This window comes from Daphnia pulex, chromosome 9 (genome assembly GCF_021134715.1).
Source record: "Daphnia pulex isolate KAP4 chromosome 9, ASM2113471v1".
NCBI classification, from domain to species: domain Eukaryota; kingdom Metazoa; phylum Arthropoda; class Branchiopoda; order Diplostraca; family Daphniidae; genus Daphnia; species Daphnia pulex.
The window spans coordinates 7,911,964-7,929,059 of NC_060025.1; the positions used below are offsets into that span (position 1 = coordinate 7,911,964).

Here is a 17,096-nt window from a genome sequence, read left to right on the forward strand (position 1 = left end):
GAATTGTTTGAAAATGAATAGGGGATTTTGTTAGCGGAGACCAAAAAGCAACAAGACACAAGACCTTTGGTGCTGTAATTATTATTCACCGCGTTATTACGTGAAATGTTTTGAGCTTTTTTTATTTTATTTTTCTTTCCATTTTGGTATTTTTGTAGTCGTTTCTTTTTTGCGGGGAAACGATATCGTTATTACGGGTAGTTATTGATCGTCATCATCAAGTCGGAAATGTAATAGAATGAAAGGAGAGAAAGGAACGCGTCTTACGACTGTGCCGACTGTCTTTTAATGTCCGTATTCTGTAAGTGTCATTGGAGCCCCTCGCTGCAAACGAGCCGTGAACAATAGCTTTTGTTTTTTTGCTTCTTCTTCTTGTGGCTGTATAGTTGTTACTCTGGTCTCTGGTGTTGTTTGCTGGCTCCTGCACTCCGTCATTACGACGCAGTTATTATTGCGTGTAATTTATATATTTTTTGTTTTTCAAAACCCAGCGGGAGAAATTTAGAAATTTAAAAGAAACGAAATCCTTTTTTTTAACGATTTTGTAAAAGCGCTCTTTTTTTATGCGCTAAAATCGTCATTGATCAAAGAGACATCTAGCGGTGAATTTAAAAAACGATTGTCGTAGTTGTTGGGACGGCCGCTCGATGGCGCGAGCGCGGCAAATATTTGAAACGGCGTAGGCGTCGTAACACGCCAAGTTGGACAAAAACAAAAACAAACGGAATAATAATAGTAAAAGGGACAGAGGAATGGCCTGATTGGCTTTCACCCCCTGCAGTGTGCAAATGGGCGGTGGATGTAATCACCTCTTGTTATATATATACACATTGTGTATCTAAACATTTTTTCAAATTGGCTCTTCTTTCCTTTTTATCCGTCGTCCCTTGAACTGTCTGATGCGAGACGGAGCTAGGCAAGAGTGAACGCACCACGACAGGACATACACACAACACATTTTTTTGAAGGTGAAACCGTTAGATTGGCTTGGCTGAACCACCACCACCGGCCATCTCTCTTACTCTCTGCTGCGCGTGTGTCTACACTTTAACGTCGTATAAGAGCAAAACAAAACAAAAAAACGGGCGGGGTGTATAGCCTCATCCTTCTTCTTTTGCCATCGAACCTTGTCGAGCCGGTTGAAATATTCTTCGTCTTTTTATTGTTTTGTTGCTTTTTTTTTCTTCCCCCGTCCACCAACCGAAAGGACTTTGAACCGCTCTGCTATCCTCATCGAACATAATACAATCGATTCTTTTTTTCGTACTTGTTGGCTTAGCGCCACATTAACGGCATTTCACCCACACCGCGGAGCTCCTATCTGTTCGTCATGTTGTCCGTGTTTTCTTTTCCTTTCGGTTCATTGCCAAAATTGGCAAAGAGAAACAAAAAAAATCTGAATCTGATGGGTCGACCGAGTTCTTTTTTTCTTCTTCTCGGGGCGTCTTTCTAATTTACATTGAGGCCGGCATGATAGGAGATTATGTATGTCTTAAGCACTATCATGTGGTTGATGGTCATCTGAAGAAAATTTGGTAAGTTTGTTTGAAAAAAAGCGAGTGAAAAGAAGCGAATCATTAACGGCAAGGATTTTGTTCATTTGCGTCAAGATCCTGCTGAGATGCCTGGGAAGAAGAACATGATATGCGCAGTTTTTTTTTCTTTTTTACCTTTGACGGTGTACGGTATTAAATTAAAGAAGCAAAAAAAAAAAGATCGTCCCTTTGTCGCTGGTGTTATGATCCAACCGAGCCTTCCTATTCCTTATCAAGCGAATAAATAATTCGTCTAGTCTAATAATAAAATAACAACCGTATAAAAGGAGGGAGTAGAAGAAGAAAAAAGATGGTCCCCGAAATGGAATTTTTCAATAAATCTTTGGAGGGAATTTAATTGAGTAGAAAGTTGGAACCCCAACAAAGACGTTTTGAATCTTTTCCGAGGGGAAATGTACATGTATATGTATATATATGTAGCCAACTACAACAACAACAGCCGGATCAATCGTTAAAAAAGGAGAAAAAAAAGAAGCAGGTTGTCTGGTCGTGTGTGGTGCCCGCATTTTCTGCGTAATAACAATTCCGTTAGGCTTCCCATATTTTTGCATGAGGAGCGTTTACGGAATGTTTTGTGGAAAACATCTCGCAACACAATCTGTCAGCTGTCTTCTCCTAACATTTTGATTGGATTCCAATTATACGGATGAGAATATAGTATAACCAACCGCCGAAATATATATACAGCAGGAGCTGCTAGATTCAGCTGCTACCTATCTTACTTTGACCGTACGCAGCATATAGACGCCCTTAAATGGTTACCGCACGCAATGAGAGTTAACTCACCAATTACGCACGGCTGCTGTTTCATTTCTTGTTTTTTGTTTTTTTGCGCCGTGAACTTTTTTGTGCCATTCAAAAAAAAATTTTAATGAAGCCAAAAAACAAAAATGAAATGAAGAATGATGGGAATTACAAATTTTGTAAAAAAATAAAAATAAAAAAATGGAGAAAGTTGTCCCCTGGATTGTCACCCACGCGAAAAACTAAAAAAATTACGACCGTTACAAAGAAACAAGAAGTTATTATTATTATTTTGTTTTTTGTTTCTGCTGGGTGTCGTTGTGTAATTTTGCGGTTCGTGTGTGTTCAGCTGCCTTTTTTTTTGAATATTCATTTCTCTCACCTCCCGTTGTGATTCATTGTGTCTGCGCACTTTCTACAACCGTTAACTCTTTTTCTCTCTTTCTCTCTCTCTCTCTCGATGTTGTTGTTTGATTTATACGCCAACGCTGCATAGCATATAAATTTTATTTCGAATCTTGTGAGATGAGAAACCATTTTTTGATTCTTTCGGATTTATGCAAATTCACGCCGTTTGGTTTGTCTCGTTACCAAAGAAGAAAAAAAGGGAAATTGAAAAATGCGTCGGAAGTTGTTTGTTTGCCAGTTTTTTTCGGGACGATGACTATTACCCAATTTGCGATCTCTCTCTCTTAAACGTCAGACCGGATGTCCTTTTTTTTCTTTTAATGCTTTCAAAGAAAATGAAGGAGAGAAAAAAGGAAAACAAATAAATGAATAAATCAACCGTTTTCTTTTTCTTATTTCTCACGAAGCGGTCACTCCGGTTTTGAACCGGACTACACCCAAAATGAACTTGGCATTCCTATCTGAAAATTTTTACATTTTACACCGGGGCATTAAACAAACTTCAAAAAATAAAAATAAAGTTGGAGATGATTCTAACGTCATTTCTTTACGAAATGAACCCGAAACTTTATTTTTATTTTATTTTATTTTAACCTCGCGCGCTATAAATGTCCAAAAATATCCGAAGGTGAATTTTCAGTTTGGCAATCTATGACTAATAATATCAACATCATTTGAGCCGGCGAGAGCTATAATTATCTTTGATAAAAGAAAGAATGCTTAGACGTAATAACGCCTTGGGAGGAGTCGCGGGTGTATAGTATATAGGCAGTATAGACACACGTTGTCTTGATTACAAAGTGTGTCTTGTGTTGTGTGCGTTATAAATATAGTTAGTTTAGTAACTCGTGTTACAACCAGTGCGGAAGATCATTTTCATCGTTATTTTTTCTTCTTTTTCCTCACAACAAACAACCCACTGCTGGCGGCGATTTTATTTTTACCTTTTTTTCTTCTTCTTCTTCTAAAAGGGCATGTAAAGTTGAAGCCAAAAAATAAAAAAAAAAGGAAAAATTCTTTAACGGAATGTCGGCAGCAGCCAACACACACACAGCACAACGAATGCGCCGAAGGACTTACCACATTTCAAAGTCTCCGCCCACTTTTGCGTGTGTAAGCGCCTGCCGGCGTTCGTTCGGAGCCGAGAGAACGTGCTGCTACACACACACTCACCTTCTCCTTTTTATTTTCTTCTTCTTCTTCTTTTGCCCAGTGTAGCACTGGGGGAAAGAGAGAGAGAGAGAAGCATTTTGCCTTGTTTCATCATTTAGTCTCGCTCCTGGTATCGTGACGGTCGTGTCTCCAGAATCATCTGCTTGGCCGTTTTTCATTTGATTTTTTCTTCTCTTGTTTCGTTCATTCAATACATTCCCGTGTGTTGTGTGTGTTGTGTGTGATCGACTCTTGGATAATTATCGTGTCGTGTGTAATAACAACCCGACAATTCGCGTGTCTAGTGCGGCCTCTCTCTGTGCGTCTGTGTGTATTTTCATCTCTTCTATTTCGTGAGTGTCTGACCTCTGCCGAGATTGAGGACGGCGATGATTCTATCAAATTCGGACATCCCGCGTTTTTTTGAAAACCTTGAAAATATCAACTTTGTGAAGGGGAGGAATTATTCGTACGTATAGGGAAAACCAAAAAACAAGTGGTTTACATTTTGGCCAGCCTAGATAATAGTGTGTGTGTGCTGGACTTTGGGTTGTTGGCGTTTGACGTTTGCCCTGACCAAATACAGCGGCCACAGTGAAGTTGGACAGAGAGAGAGAGGGACTTGTTGATGCCATCCTTTTGGGGAAGACGCATGTCGTCGCTATAGATGGAGTTCACATTTTGAACAAGAAAAAGAAAATCTCTATTTTTTTTCTCCAGCGTTTGACTTTTTGTCCGAACGTTTCGTGTATTTTTCTTCTTCCCGAAAAAAGAGGACGTGATTAGTTTGATCAAGTCCGCGGCGTTTGGCCCGTTGGAGATGAATGAGAATGGCGGCGGCGACGACGGACGCCCGGCACGAATTCGTCACTGCTAGCGTCCAGGGTTTGGTTCACCTGCGATCGGTGCCCGTCGTGAAAAACGAGGCCGGCGGCCAGGATGGCTACGGCCAAAAAGCTTCCAGCCGCAGGAAGAGGAAGCCCAGATGCTACCGGGCCCTGTCCGGCGTCAGTTTTCAAAATTCCGTCGACGTGGTCGACTGTTGCAGTTCGTCGTCGACTCTGCGGAGTAGTCGCAGTTTCGACGACGGTTACGGCTGCTGGGAAATGGATCGAGATCAATCGTCTTACTGCTGGACGGACCAGCAGAGGATAGCGCCCGGCCCTGCCACCACGTCCACTTCGCCGGCCGGGACGGTCCGTGTGACTTTTGTCCACCGGACCATCACGGATTATTCGACCAGTCAAATCGTCACTTCCGACGAAGAAGAAGAAGAATTGGAAGAAGAAGAAGTTGAATTACAAATTGAAGATTCGGCTGAAGATGAAGATTACGATCAGTCGTCTGCTTCGGTCAGCGTGACTGGCAGCTATCAGCCGCAAACGGTCCAGCAGCAGCAGCAGGCGGTCTCCGGTGGTGGTGGTGGCCAGCAGCAGGAGGAGGTCGATGGAATGAGCCAGGAACAACACATTTACGACACTCCATGTTCGGCCGAAGAGTTGTACCACTCTGACCTGCTGCTCTCTGATTCGGATTTGTCCGGCCTGGATCTGTCCATTTTCGAGCCGGGCAGTAGTCCAACAACAGGGGGGGAGGCCATCGGCGGCTCTGGGGATAATACGACGACGATGGCGACCGTTGCAGGTCACCTGACGGTCGACTGTAACAAGAAAGGCAGAAAGGCTTTTATCTACCGACCCCCGCGGCCGACTCAACGGCAACTGAGTCGCGGGAAAACTTTTCGTGAACGGCTGGCCAAACCCCTGCAGAAATTCTTTCACGTTCCGGCGCCACCCGCTGTCGATTACGCCGCCGAGTACGACGACCACCACTACCACTGCCATCAGCAATCGGCTCGTAATAGTCCCAATACAACACCACCGACAATCGTTACCGACCTCGATCTTCCGCAACAACTATCAACAGGTACCTAACAACAACAACAACAACAACAACAACAGTACCGGGCGAGACTGTTATTGACGCGTTGGCACCGCAAAATGGTTCTTGCGGTACATTGTCAGCGATTCCCAATAGGCGACAAGTTTTTTCTCCCCTCCAAAAAATAAGATAATCATAGTTATTTAAAGTGATTATTTTTTGTTTTAATGGAATGAAATGGAGGAAACTTTTTTTTTTCGTTTTATTTTTCTTACCAGCCGATAGTAAACTCACGAAAGCGACACACGCGTTATTTCCTTATTGGAGGTGTAATTTTGTACAAATTTTTGTCGGATAGGAATGTTGCGTAGTATTACGGTGTCCCTGGTGTTATTATTTCAAGCGGATCTAATTCGTTTTGATTGAGAGAAACGCGTTTTAATTTTGTTTGAAAATGTCGCCGTAAATCTTCGGCGGGAGCGCCGTTATTTCCGACCTTGGTTATATTAGTAGCTAAAGGAAAATTCGAGGGATGTACTATAATAACACTCTTCTTTTGAAAACAACAAAAAAAATAGGCAAATTAGTTTTTATTCAGTTTGTTTTATTGACTTTTATCAGAACGGAACGATTTAACAGTTTTTTTCTCTTATTTTTACCCTGTCGGGTTCCGTTGCTGGGTGTCGAGTACGGTTCAACCTGGACACACCTTACGGTACTACTAACTATGCTCTATAGTATAGTGGTGGCAAAGGAATCGTATATAAAAGATAATCACTCTTGTGGACTGTGTCAAACCTGTCGGCCGTCATTACCAGTCGTAAAGCCCATGGGGATAACAGCACCTACTACTCTCCCGCTAAAAGCATTCACGTCAAAATGATTGTGCCAACTTTTCTGGCATGGAATATAATAATAATAATTCGATCTCCACCCAAATATTCCCCCCGTTCATTTGCATACACCGGGTTCTCCTCTGTGTGTTAATCGAAAACATTTAGCAGGGTTTCCAAATTTTAATTTCAAATGACGGACAAAATACCAAGGAGGTTATACAGCACGTCGTCCAATAAATAATTGGCTCCCAAGATTTTTGTTACAGGTGCGGCGACTCTGTGTGTGTAGAAATGGCGTTTCGTTGTCCTTTTTTTTTTTAACTTGTTTTTACGATTATTGGGTGGACGGATAGTCGGCGCGAATATATACATCTTAAAGGAAAGAACAACGCTATATACAAGCTACCATACGTAATTCCCAAATAGAATGGAGCGCATCGGGTGTCTGTCGCCCGATGATAACGTTCCTAAACTAAAACTTTTTCTTCTTCTTTCCTTCTCATGTGTCAGACAAGAGGGGCCGCAGATCCCGAAAAAGTCTTCTGACCATTTTGAGTCGAGCTCAGCATATAGGTCTGTGATAGAGTGAAAGTTTTTTTTTCTTCATTCCCCCCCCACACTTTTCCATAAAGAAATATCGTCACTCCTTTTCAGAATAATATGTGCTACATGATACTACTTTTTTTTTCTTTCCTCCCGCTCTCAGCAGCCCATCGTGATGATCCAGGTCACATTGGACACAATGGAACTCGAATAGGGCAGAATAAAAAAAAAAGGCCAAAGTAAAATGATGACTGGGCAACATTTTTCTTGGTACAACCAGTTTTTATTTTTTATTTTATGAATAGGAAACAAGTCAAAAAGGGCCGAGCACCAGATATCTACTTAACAATATCGAGATGTGTTCACAAAAGATGTGATTATTCACTTTCCCGCTATTAATTTGTTGTTGCAAGTTTGTTGTGAAAGTGGAATGTTTTCTTTCGTTTTTCAGGTTGATGTAATAATGTCCTTTTAGCCAATCAATAGACCCTCATTTGCGTGTGACTGGAATAGAGTTTGGCATGCGGGATGCTGGTCTCAACTGTGTGGCTTGAAAATGACAATGGGAAATGATTGTGAAATTTATTTCCAGATAGTAACCTTTTTTTCTTTTTCTTTTTTGGCTCAAATGGAATTTTGGATTTGTTTTGTGTGTCTCTTCTTTTTCTGGCATGGGAACCTTCTCACGCATGATTTGCCCGTCGGGTTAGACATTTGGAGTGGTGGACTGGCTCCCGGTTGTGCAACCTTAACTCCTTTGGAGAAGAGAGATAAAAGGATGTGTATAGCGCACTAGAATATATATATATAAAATACCGCCATTTTTCTCCTTTGCCTTATTCCCTTTTAAGTTTTTTTTTTCCATCTCGAAACAATATCTTAAGAAATCCTCGAGGCCATTTATATAGGGACTGACACACCCGCGTGAGCCGACTGCTCGTTTCCTTTCACACGAAACGTTATTTGTAATACAAAAAAAAAGATATAGATGGGAGACGAGGGAAAAGTTCAGTCTAGGCTACTAATTTATCGGCGAAATGATTACCCAACGACATTTTAAATTCATTTTCCACAACTAAATTCGTTTTCCGCCCCCTTGTTCGAGCTAAACTAATGAAGTCGTTTAAAAAACCGAAATTTTTTAAATTTGTTCGTCCTTCACCAATTTACACCTTTTTTTTTCAAAGTTGAAATTAACTATTAACTCATTTTTCGTGAACAAAAAAAATTCGACTATATTTTTAAAATTCAACGTGAATTTTTTTTGGGTTTTTGTTGTTGACGAGCTGCCAACTTTCAGATGATGAAGCTGTTGTTGCAAAAAAAAAGTAAGAAAACAAAACTGTGGAGGAAAGACTATATATGCGAAGACCCGGTCAAATGTTACATGTAACAACAATCCCGTTAGTTGGCGTGTGTCCACATACGATTGTTTAAGACGAAGTTTTGTATTTTTTTGTGTGTGTGTGTTTCTTATACATATACGACTCTGGTGATGGATAGGGTTCATGCAGATATACAAGAAAATGGTTTGGAGCGACGTACGTATAGCTGTTGTCGTCCGGAAATGGATAGCTGGACATGTCCGGTTTTCTTTTTCTTTCCTTAGTATAATCAAGTTCTATATACGTACGTGATTCCGTCACCTAGTTACCCGAAATAAGATACCCCCCTTCATTTTATGACTGGTAACTGTAAAAATAATAAAAAAAGTCTTTTTCGGTTGGTGGTGGACGTGGGAGAGAAGAAACGACAGCTCATCCGTGATCCTCACATCCAGACTTTTTTTTTTCGTTACGTTTTAGTTCTCAAAGAAGTAAACAAAACAGAGAAGCCCCGGCCGAGAAATCAGTTGAGTGCACGTCGTCTGAGGCATCGGTTGTTGGACCCCCCCCTCTCGGCCTCTTTTCTCTAGCTCTAGTGTTCGTGTCCTCTCTCTTGAGCTATATTTTTATTTATTTATATGTGTCGAAAATCTAGCCCTACGCGCCAAAAGAGTGATGATGATGGCCCAAAGTGTCGCCCATAAATTATTCAGCGACGGATGAAAAAGAATAAGTTGAATTAACTCGAATTCCCCGTTAGATCGTTCATCGACGCCCACTTCTTCTGATTTTTTTGTGTTGCTCTAACGGCACCCAGCTTCCCTGCTAAATAAAACATCCGACAGGAATATAATACAAGAAGATGATGATTTGTCATAGCGGCCACATCTTGGCTGCCAAACTTCGCCACTGGGTGTCCACCAGAAGCAAATACAACGACGGTAGATATACCTTATTTTTTCTATGTGCGCTGCTGCTGCTGCTTCTGGATCGCGCAGAGTTAACAAAGGAATAAATAGCTGGCGACCGTAATTGATTTTGAAAAGAATCGCTGATGTGGTGACGTTAAGACGCAATTTTTTACGAACGAAAATTTCATTCGAATTTATTCGCCCGTGTATTATATCGCATCACCTTTTGTGTTGATTCAATTTTTCAAAGAGAGTTAGAGAAAGAGAGAAGGCAGGTAAAGAATAAACCACGGAGCGTGATTGAATTAGACGCCACCCGCTGTGTGTGGGGCTCTCGGGCAGCAGCGGGAAAATTTAAAAATAAAAAATCCTTGCGTGGAAGTTTTTTTTTTCTTTGGGAGAGAAAATGAGGTGATAGTTGGGTTGTAAATTTAGTTGTCTACTAGCTACCTGGAAAAAACAGAATGAGACGGATTCAGTCGACCTAATCTTGATGCATATCTCACCGGGTTACCACTCGTCGTCTCCTGTTGCCTACGATGGTAATCAAGAAATGGAAGGAAAAGAAAGAAGAGAGTCCTAGTTGTGGCGCATCATCATCATCCTGTGAGGCGACTCGTGTCGTGTTTGTATTTTATTTATCAAATGGAAAAGCAGAGCGTGACCGACCGCTGCTGCTGCTGCTGCTGCCGCCATCACCACCGGGGAAAAAAGTCGGTCACGCCCAATTTGCGTGATGGACATATTCGAGTTCTTATTTTATTTTTTCTTTCAGCAATGCATTCCGCTGCGTTGATTTTCTTTTTCTTTTTATTATTGAAATGATAAATCATCATCCCTCCGACACGAAACAACAAACAACATTTTTTTCGAATTGTGATATGCACCAAAATGGCCGAAACAACTCTATAGCGCCTTCTAACATTACACACTTTTTTTATTTTTTAAATTAAATTGAAAAAGCCATTCAAAGTTGTTTGATTCGTCTTTGTCTCGTCATATCTCTCTTGCATTTGAACAAAAGGTGCAGGAGTATGTATGCCCATTTAAGGCTGTTGTTATGTGTACCAAAACCGGAATCTCCGGCGAATTGAATTTGATTTGATACTAAGAGTCACTCGTCCCTTCGCATTCCATGTGTCGAAATGCCAGCAGCCGAATGTTTGATAGTGTACTATAGTCCCGTTTGTGTTCAGGTCGCAGTTTGTTAATTGATTTTAATTGCCGTTTGTTTGATTTTATTTCAATTTCTGCAGATAAGGAAGTGGCGCTAGGTCACCATCCGAGCAACAAGTTGACGAACAAGAATGGCGACAAGGCGCCGCTGGTTTCATGGGAGCCGTATTTCTGCGTCCTGCTCCAAGACGAGCAAACTTTTACGGCTTATCGCAGCGAGGAAATGGCCGTGAGTATTTCGTGTTTTTATTCAAATTTCCCGCGTTTTTTTATTTTTTTAATATTCCGGTGTGTTGGGGGGGTTACAAATTGGGATGAAAAAAATTTATTCGAAAAGGTGTCCGCTTCAAAAACCCCACCGAAAAAAAAAGTTAAACCAAACACACAAACCTGTGAAACTTGTGTCTGTGCCGTGTGCTGTGTCCAGCCTTGAACGGAGCTTATATTATAGCCTTGTATAGGAAGAAACCATTGTAGTTTTCCTTGGGTCTTTTGTTTGTTATTTCCTATGTATGTTTGTCGACGAGTTGGCTTTGGAGAAGCCATTCTTTTTCGTTTGATTTAACCTCTCCATTTCGATTGTTTGAGGCCAAAGGGGGGAAAGAAAAAATAAAAAGGACTTCAGGTTTTTATTTGATTCCTTGTCGCAGCTTTTTAAGTATATGGCGCGCTATATACACAACTGTACTACTACAGCAGACAGACTCTGAAGCTATTAAACCGAGGAGAAAGTTAGATGAATAGAATTGTGTAGTGTAGTACGTATTCAATCCCACCAGATAAATTTTTCTGTTCATAGAAAGCGACTGAGAAAGTCTTACCAATATTTTTTTGTTTGGTTGTTGTTTTTTCCTGGAGACTGGATTATTATTATGATTTTCACTGGAAAACTGGACGAGAAAAATGACGTCGAAATCAATCACACAAATATTTCTTGTACTATCGGGATTTGTGAATTTAAAACAAAAATCAAAACTTTTTCTTCTCTTTTTCTTGTCGGGGCTTTTTTTTGATTTAACATCACACAGGTCTGTCCAGGTTTCGTAATAAAACGCTCGCACAAACGCCCTGAGGTAAATCGTGTGTGGATGTTTGTTTGTCCTTTCCGTGTGTGTGTGTGTGTGTGTGTTTGTCCATTAGCATGCTGTTGCTCTCCTCCGGTTGCCCTTTTTTAATTTTGGTATTTCATTTGACCATTTTATTTTGTTCAAATTTGGAGCCGAGTCTTGTTGGTGGATGCATTTAAAAGGATATATGCGCGCGCGCGCTCCTTTTTTATTCTTTCATTTGATTTGAATAACAGAAAACCAACCCAAAAGTATTTCATTCCATTCCACTTGTAGGGCCTGAAATTTATACACCGAAAGAAAAATGATTGGCCAGTTTATTATATTCAGTTGTCGCCCTGTTTATCACGTTTGGTTTTTTGGGCGAAAAAAATTTCTTTTTTCCTGTTGCGTGCGAAATGTCATTTGCATGGATAGCTTAATAATCTTATCTTTTTGTTTTCTTTTTTTATTATTATTTTTTTCCGGCGGGAATTTGGTTTGATTTGAATCGCCTTTGTTGGGGTGTGGCCAGTTGGGCGATATCGTCTTCTCCGACACGCCTCGAATTCGTTTGGATAGCGGCGGACGTCAATTTCGACGTCGCTGGGGCTACGACGGTTCCGCTGGAGGAGGTGCGGGAGGATCTGCGTGCGGCACGGGTCCCGGAAGTCTCAATGGAGGCGCCGGCCATTTGGAAGACATTGAAGAGGACGGCGACGATTTCAGCGACACCTATTCGCTGCGAGATGAAACTTCGTACAATTCGATTCTCCACGAAGGTAAGTCACGACAAAAAACTTTCTTCCTCACACACGTCGTTCCGGGGTCCCTTCTTCCCCCACTATTCATTGTGTAGTACAGGTGACGTTAGTTGTTTTTTCAATGGCGCAATAGTGTCGGGAACAAAACAAAAAATATCTGAATCTACAGGGTTCCCTCCCGGAAGAAGGCAAAAGTTCATCGCATTGTTTAAGAAAAAGAAACAAAAAACAACCACACCTAATTTTTTTTCTTTTACTTTTCCAACACGAAATTCTTGTCAAAAAATTTGTTTTTCCCAAATTACTAAAATTTTTTTTGTCGGGAAAAAGAAATGCCACACATAACAATAGTGGCTCTCTGGCGTACGTGTTTAAGATTTGACACTGGAGAGAAATCAAAGGAATTCAGGGTGCGGCGGTGCGGTGTCAAACCTTAACATCAAGGAAAATCCTATTGTCTCTCTTTTTCTTCCTCATTTCCTATTTTTCTTTGACAAGGGAAATAGAAATATAAAACACAAATCTTGTTGGGGGGAGAGAGATGGAAACCTTTTAAAAAAGTAGGCCATTTTTCACCTGACTGCTGACCCGGAAAAATTAATTTTTCAAGTAGCGCGGGCGGCGGCGGCGCGAGCGCATTTAACGCGCTGATGATCGCGCCGATCTTTTTCTTTTGTTTCTTTCCAAAAAAATGTCGACGACCTTTTATTTTTTTTTTTAAATCAATTTTTTAACGGTTAATTACTTTTGTTTCGTCGAACTCGAGAAATTTATTCTTTTGGGTTGCACTTATTGTCGAAAGTTTCTCTTATTGTTTCATTTTGAAATTTCTCACTGGAATTGAATTTCTTTGATTGTTGTCTCGCCCAAGAAAAGAAGAAATGTCGGTTTCGACAGACTCTAGCTCCTTCATTTTATATGTAATTGGGCTCTTTTGTGTGCGGAATCGGTGCGGAGATATAATACGGAAGAGAATCCGGTTTTAGTCGTTGTCGTTGTTCTTGCCCAACGCGACATCAAGAGAAGTGCGCGACTGCCCCCCGTGATGAATGTGAACGAGTTTTTTTGTTTTTTTATTGCTGAAGAGAGCAGCCAGCAGCTGAGCCACCGCGCTCACGATCAGTTAATAAAAACACAATGACGCGGTTCCTTAAATTTTCTTTCTCTCTGGTTTTCTTGTCTAATGGTCAGCGACCTCGTCCTTGGCAACGCACAACCGTCGAGGTCGCCATCCAAAAAGACCATTTTGGAGACATTTTCGATACGTGTATAATGGAGTGGCTGTGTGAATAATTATTATGCAATTCACTTCATTTTATTTTATTTTATTTTTTCACTCATTTGAATTGTGTTTGGTAAAAAAAAAGGAGTGACCGTGAAAAACTATCGAAACTCAAAGACTGACCGCCCCTGCGGCATTTTTTCAGTCGTGAACAGAAAAAAGAGAAAAAAGTTATTTTTATGTCTATAACCGTCATCCGCTATTTTAGCTTTGCAATGGCTTCCACTATCGGCGCATTATACCAACTTGTTTGCTGAGAACTCTATGGTCCCTTGTATATTTGTGTGTGTTCTTATGTGCTGTTTTTCAGGGGAGGGGAGGGAGGAAAGGCTATGGGAAAATAGTCGTGAAGGAAGTTGTTTGTTGTGTGTGTAATAGGCCAAAAGGCTTTTGTTGGCTGGTGACGTGCTTATAAGAAGAACTCGTTGAACCGCTCGCGCCGAGTTGTCCATTTTTGTTTTCTCTCTCAAAAGTTCAAAACGCAAATTCCTTTTTCCGAAACGCGGAAAAACGTCAAAAGCTTCGGCAGGGGGTTGGAAGGTCAAGAAAAAAGGGAAAGTTTTCACTTCACTCTCTCTCTCTTATATCCCGTTGTTACTTAAGACACGTTTATTGATTGACTCAGTCGCTGTAGACAAACATGGACGAAATTTGTAATCAAATTATGCGACTTTTTTATATATACCTGTTTTGATTATTTAGTTTCATCATTCCCGCTGGCCTATGGTCATATCATGAGAGCTGGGCGGCTCGGTTGACTTTCTCGACGAAAAGAGCGTGATTGATATACACGAAATGTTACTTAGCCTTTCTCTCCTTTGGCTAACGATCGAGGAAAGGCTAAATAATTATCAACAACTTTTGATATGATTGAATGTGATTGTTTAGATTATACGCGTCGGGTCCCGTAAGGGACTTTCGCTTTTTCTCTTGAAAAATAATTCTTTTTTGTTGTTGGTTGTTGTTTCTTGTTTGAGGGGGGGCCGTGATTGTGTGTGTTGGTCTTTTAGGCGCTTGCGTCGTGCCGGTGCCGGCCCACAATCTGAAAATACAACAACGGCTAATACCGCACCATAACACCCCCACACACACGCCTCCCGACGACTACCCACACCGACGTGAACGATACTATGTATATTTTTTTTTATTTTCCTCTCTCTCTCTCGTTCTCCCTTTCCGTTCGTCCGTTTTTTGTTTCTTCATCCGCTCACCAAGACGAAAAATATCGTCAAACATTCCGCCAGTAGTCGTCCTTCAGTCGAGTCGAGCACGACGCTCGCGGCGAGATATTTGCGTGTCATTTTTTTGTCATTTCAAATTACCCGCGCGCCAGCAAAGATCCCACCAACCACCGCAGTTGTGTTGTTGTTGTTTTTTTTCGTGAAAAATTTCCCTTTTTTTGATCGTGACTGTGGAATCAAAAGAAATTGGGAACGTTCAAAAACCCAAAAAAATAAAATTCCCCCCCAAAAAGTGACAAGGTTTTTCGGTCGTGTTTTGTCGTCATGTCGCACAGCCGCATGTGGAATTCGATCGTTAGACGCCGGAGTAAAAACAGCGACCTCTTGCCGCGTAAGTTTTGTCGTTTCGTTTCCCTTTTCTCTTGGGCGCCTATTTTTATCAAAAAGTGCCACAAGGCTGGAAGTAAAAAAATAATACATTCCAGGCGCTCCCGTGTGTCTAAATAACTTTTGATATTTAGACTCACGAAAGCAAAAACAAAAGACGGCGAGAAATAATTTTTTTTTTGTTTTTTCGGGTTCCGTCTAATAATGCAGCGCTCAGCGGGACATGCTCACGCATCGCTCACGGTCGCTAATGAGATTATAGATTTTTTCTTTTGACTCTTGCACGAAGGGTGGCGCCTCGTTATTTTGTTTCACACTAAACGGCTTCGAACCAAAATACAAAAACAAAATTAAAACACACACAAAATAACTTATCACCGTCTTTTGTTTTACTTTTTTGCGCTTAAAACAAATTTGAAATTTGTATTTTTTATTTTTGTAATTCTGTTTGTGATGGTGGTCGCCGATAAATGATGAGGGGGATGTGGTGGTTGTTGTTTTTTTATATTTTGTTGGTTTTTGGTTCATCTCTGGGGAAAAAACGTTCGCCAGTGGAGGATGTGCCGATTGCGGGCACTGGCGGGAAGACGACGTCGCCGCCAACTTCTCCGTCGAGACTTCCGGGCTGCGACGTTGTGGCGGGTTCTTCTCCGCCGGAAAGAGTCGCGGTTCGATTGAGACACACTTTCAGCCTGGGACTGTCGGATCGCGGAAAGTTGCGGTCCAGCAACGGCGGCGGCAGTCCCACATCGTCGGGTGTGGATGAGTCGTCGCCTGCCAAAATGTCGTCGCATCCGTTCAGTCCGGAAAGCGTGCGGAAGCGGTTCTCGATTGGCAGCAACGGGAGCGGCTCCGGCAGCAAGAGGAGCAGCTCGACGTTGAGACTCGACTCGCCGACCGAGGGCCACGAAGATCAGCAGCAGCCGCCGCAACTGTTGGAATCGCCCGCCATCAACGTAGTGTCACCTAGCGGTCGAATAAGTAAAGAATTATTTCCTTGTCAAGTTCAAGATTTGGACGCTAGATGTCGCGCGCTGCAAGAAGACACGGATTCTCTCCAATCAGGTCAGAATCAAAAACATTTCCCCCCAAACGAAATATCTTTTAAAAAAATAGTACCAAACTGCGTTAAGAAGAAAAAATGGAATTTATGTGTTATTCCTTCTGCCGTTTTTGTTGTTTCAATTCGGGAGTTCGGGAGGCTGCGGCCATGATCGAAATGGACTTTTTTTTAACACTTTTTTCGGTGTATAGTCGCCTGAACGGAATGCGAATGAGCCATTTATTTTTTTGGGGTTGTTGTTGAGGAAAAATCTGAAATGAGTGGCAGTCCGATCACGTCCCACACGCGGCATCTAGCGCGCCATTTAGCATAAAATATGATCCCGACTCGATAGTCGAGAGAGAGATTTATTATTCAACAGTTCGATAACACAATTTCGATTCGAGTGTATTTTTCCATGAAGGAATCAAATGTAAAACAAAAAGAAAAGAAAAAAGAATGAAAAAGAATGAAAAAGAAAATGGAAAGCGATTTATAATAGGTTCACGACTTTGGTGTGCATAGCGCTCGAGTGTCATTGGATTCCAGACGCGCTAACGACTATACGCGCGCAGGGGCCGCCACCGTGTTTATGGCGCGGGAGTGCGCGCGTTCGTGTTTTTTCGAAAGCGACGACGACGACGACGACGATGTCCTTTTTATCCATTTTTATAACAACATTTCCCCTTGCCTGCCTGCCTGCCTGCCGCTGTATTTTTTTCGAAAGTCGCTGGTTGGTTACAACACAGAAGGTTACACAAGCCAAGAGACAACAACGAAATGTTGTCGGTACGAAACAAAAATCCCGAAGGAAAAAAAAAAAGAAAAACGATTCGAATGAAATTTAGCGAAACAACGACCA

General features: G+C 41.5%; 1 protein-coding gene across 6 annotated transcripts in view; it reads left to right on the forward strand.

Annotated features, from left to right (window-relative positions):
* Nucleotides 1–17,096, forward strand: part of LOC124201757 (disabled homolog 2-interacting protein-like) — a 50,315-nt gene that overhangs the window by 10,048 nt on the left and 23,171 nt on the right. Inside the window, exons 1-4 of one of the 6 annotated variants that reach the window (XM_046597960.1) lie at nt 3,971–5,786; nt 10,613–10,761; nt 11,561–11,605; nt 12,114–12,360. In XM_046597960.1, coding sequence (XP_046453916.1) covers nt 4,685–5,786; nt 10,613–10,761; nt 11,561–11,605; nt 12,114–12,360 — 1,543 coding nt within the window. In that variant the 5' untranslated portion in view covers nt 3,971–4,684. Of the gene's footprint in view, nt 1–3,970; nt 5,787–10,612; nt 10,762–11,560; nt 11,606–12,113; nt 12,361–14,469; nt 15,197–15,650; nt 16,258–17,096 lie in introns of those variants that run through there. The other 5 variants (XM_046597965.1, XM_046597961.1, XM_046597966.1 and 2 more) reach the window with 5 other exon arrangements.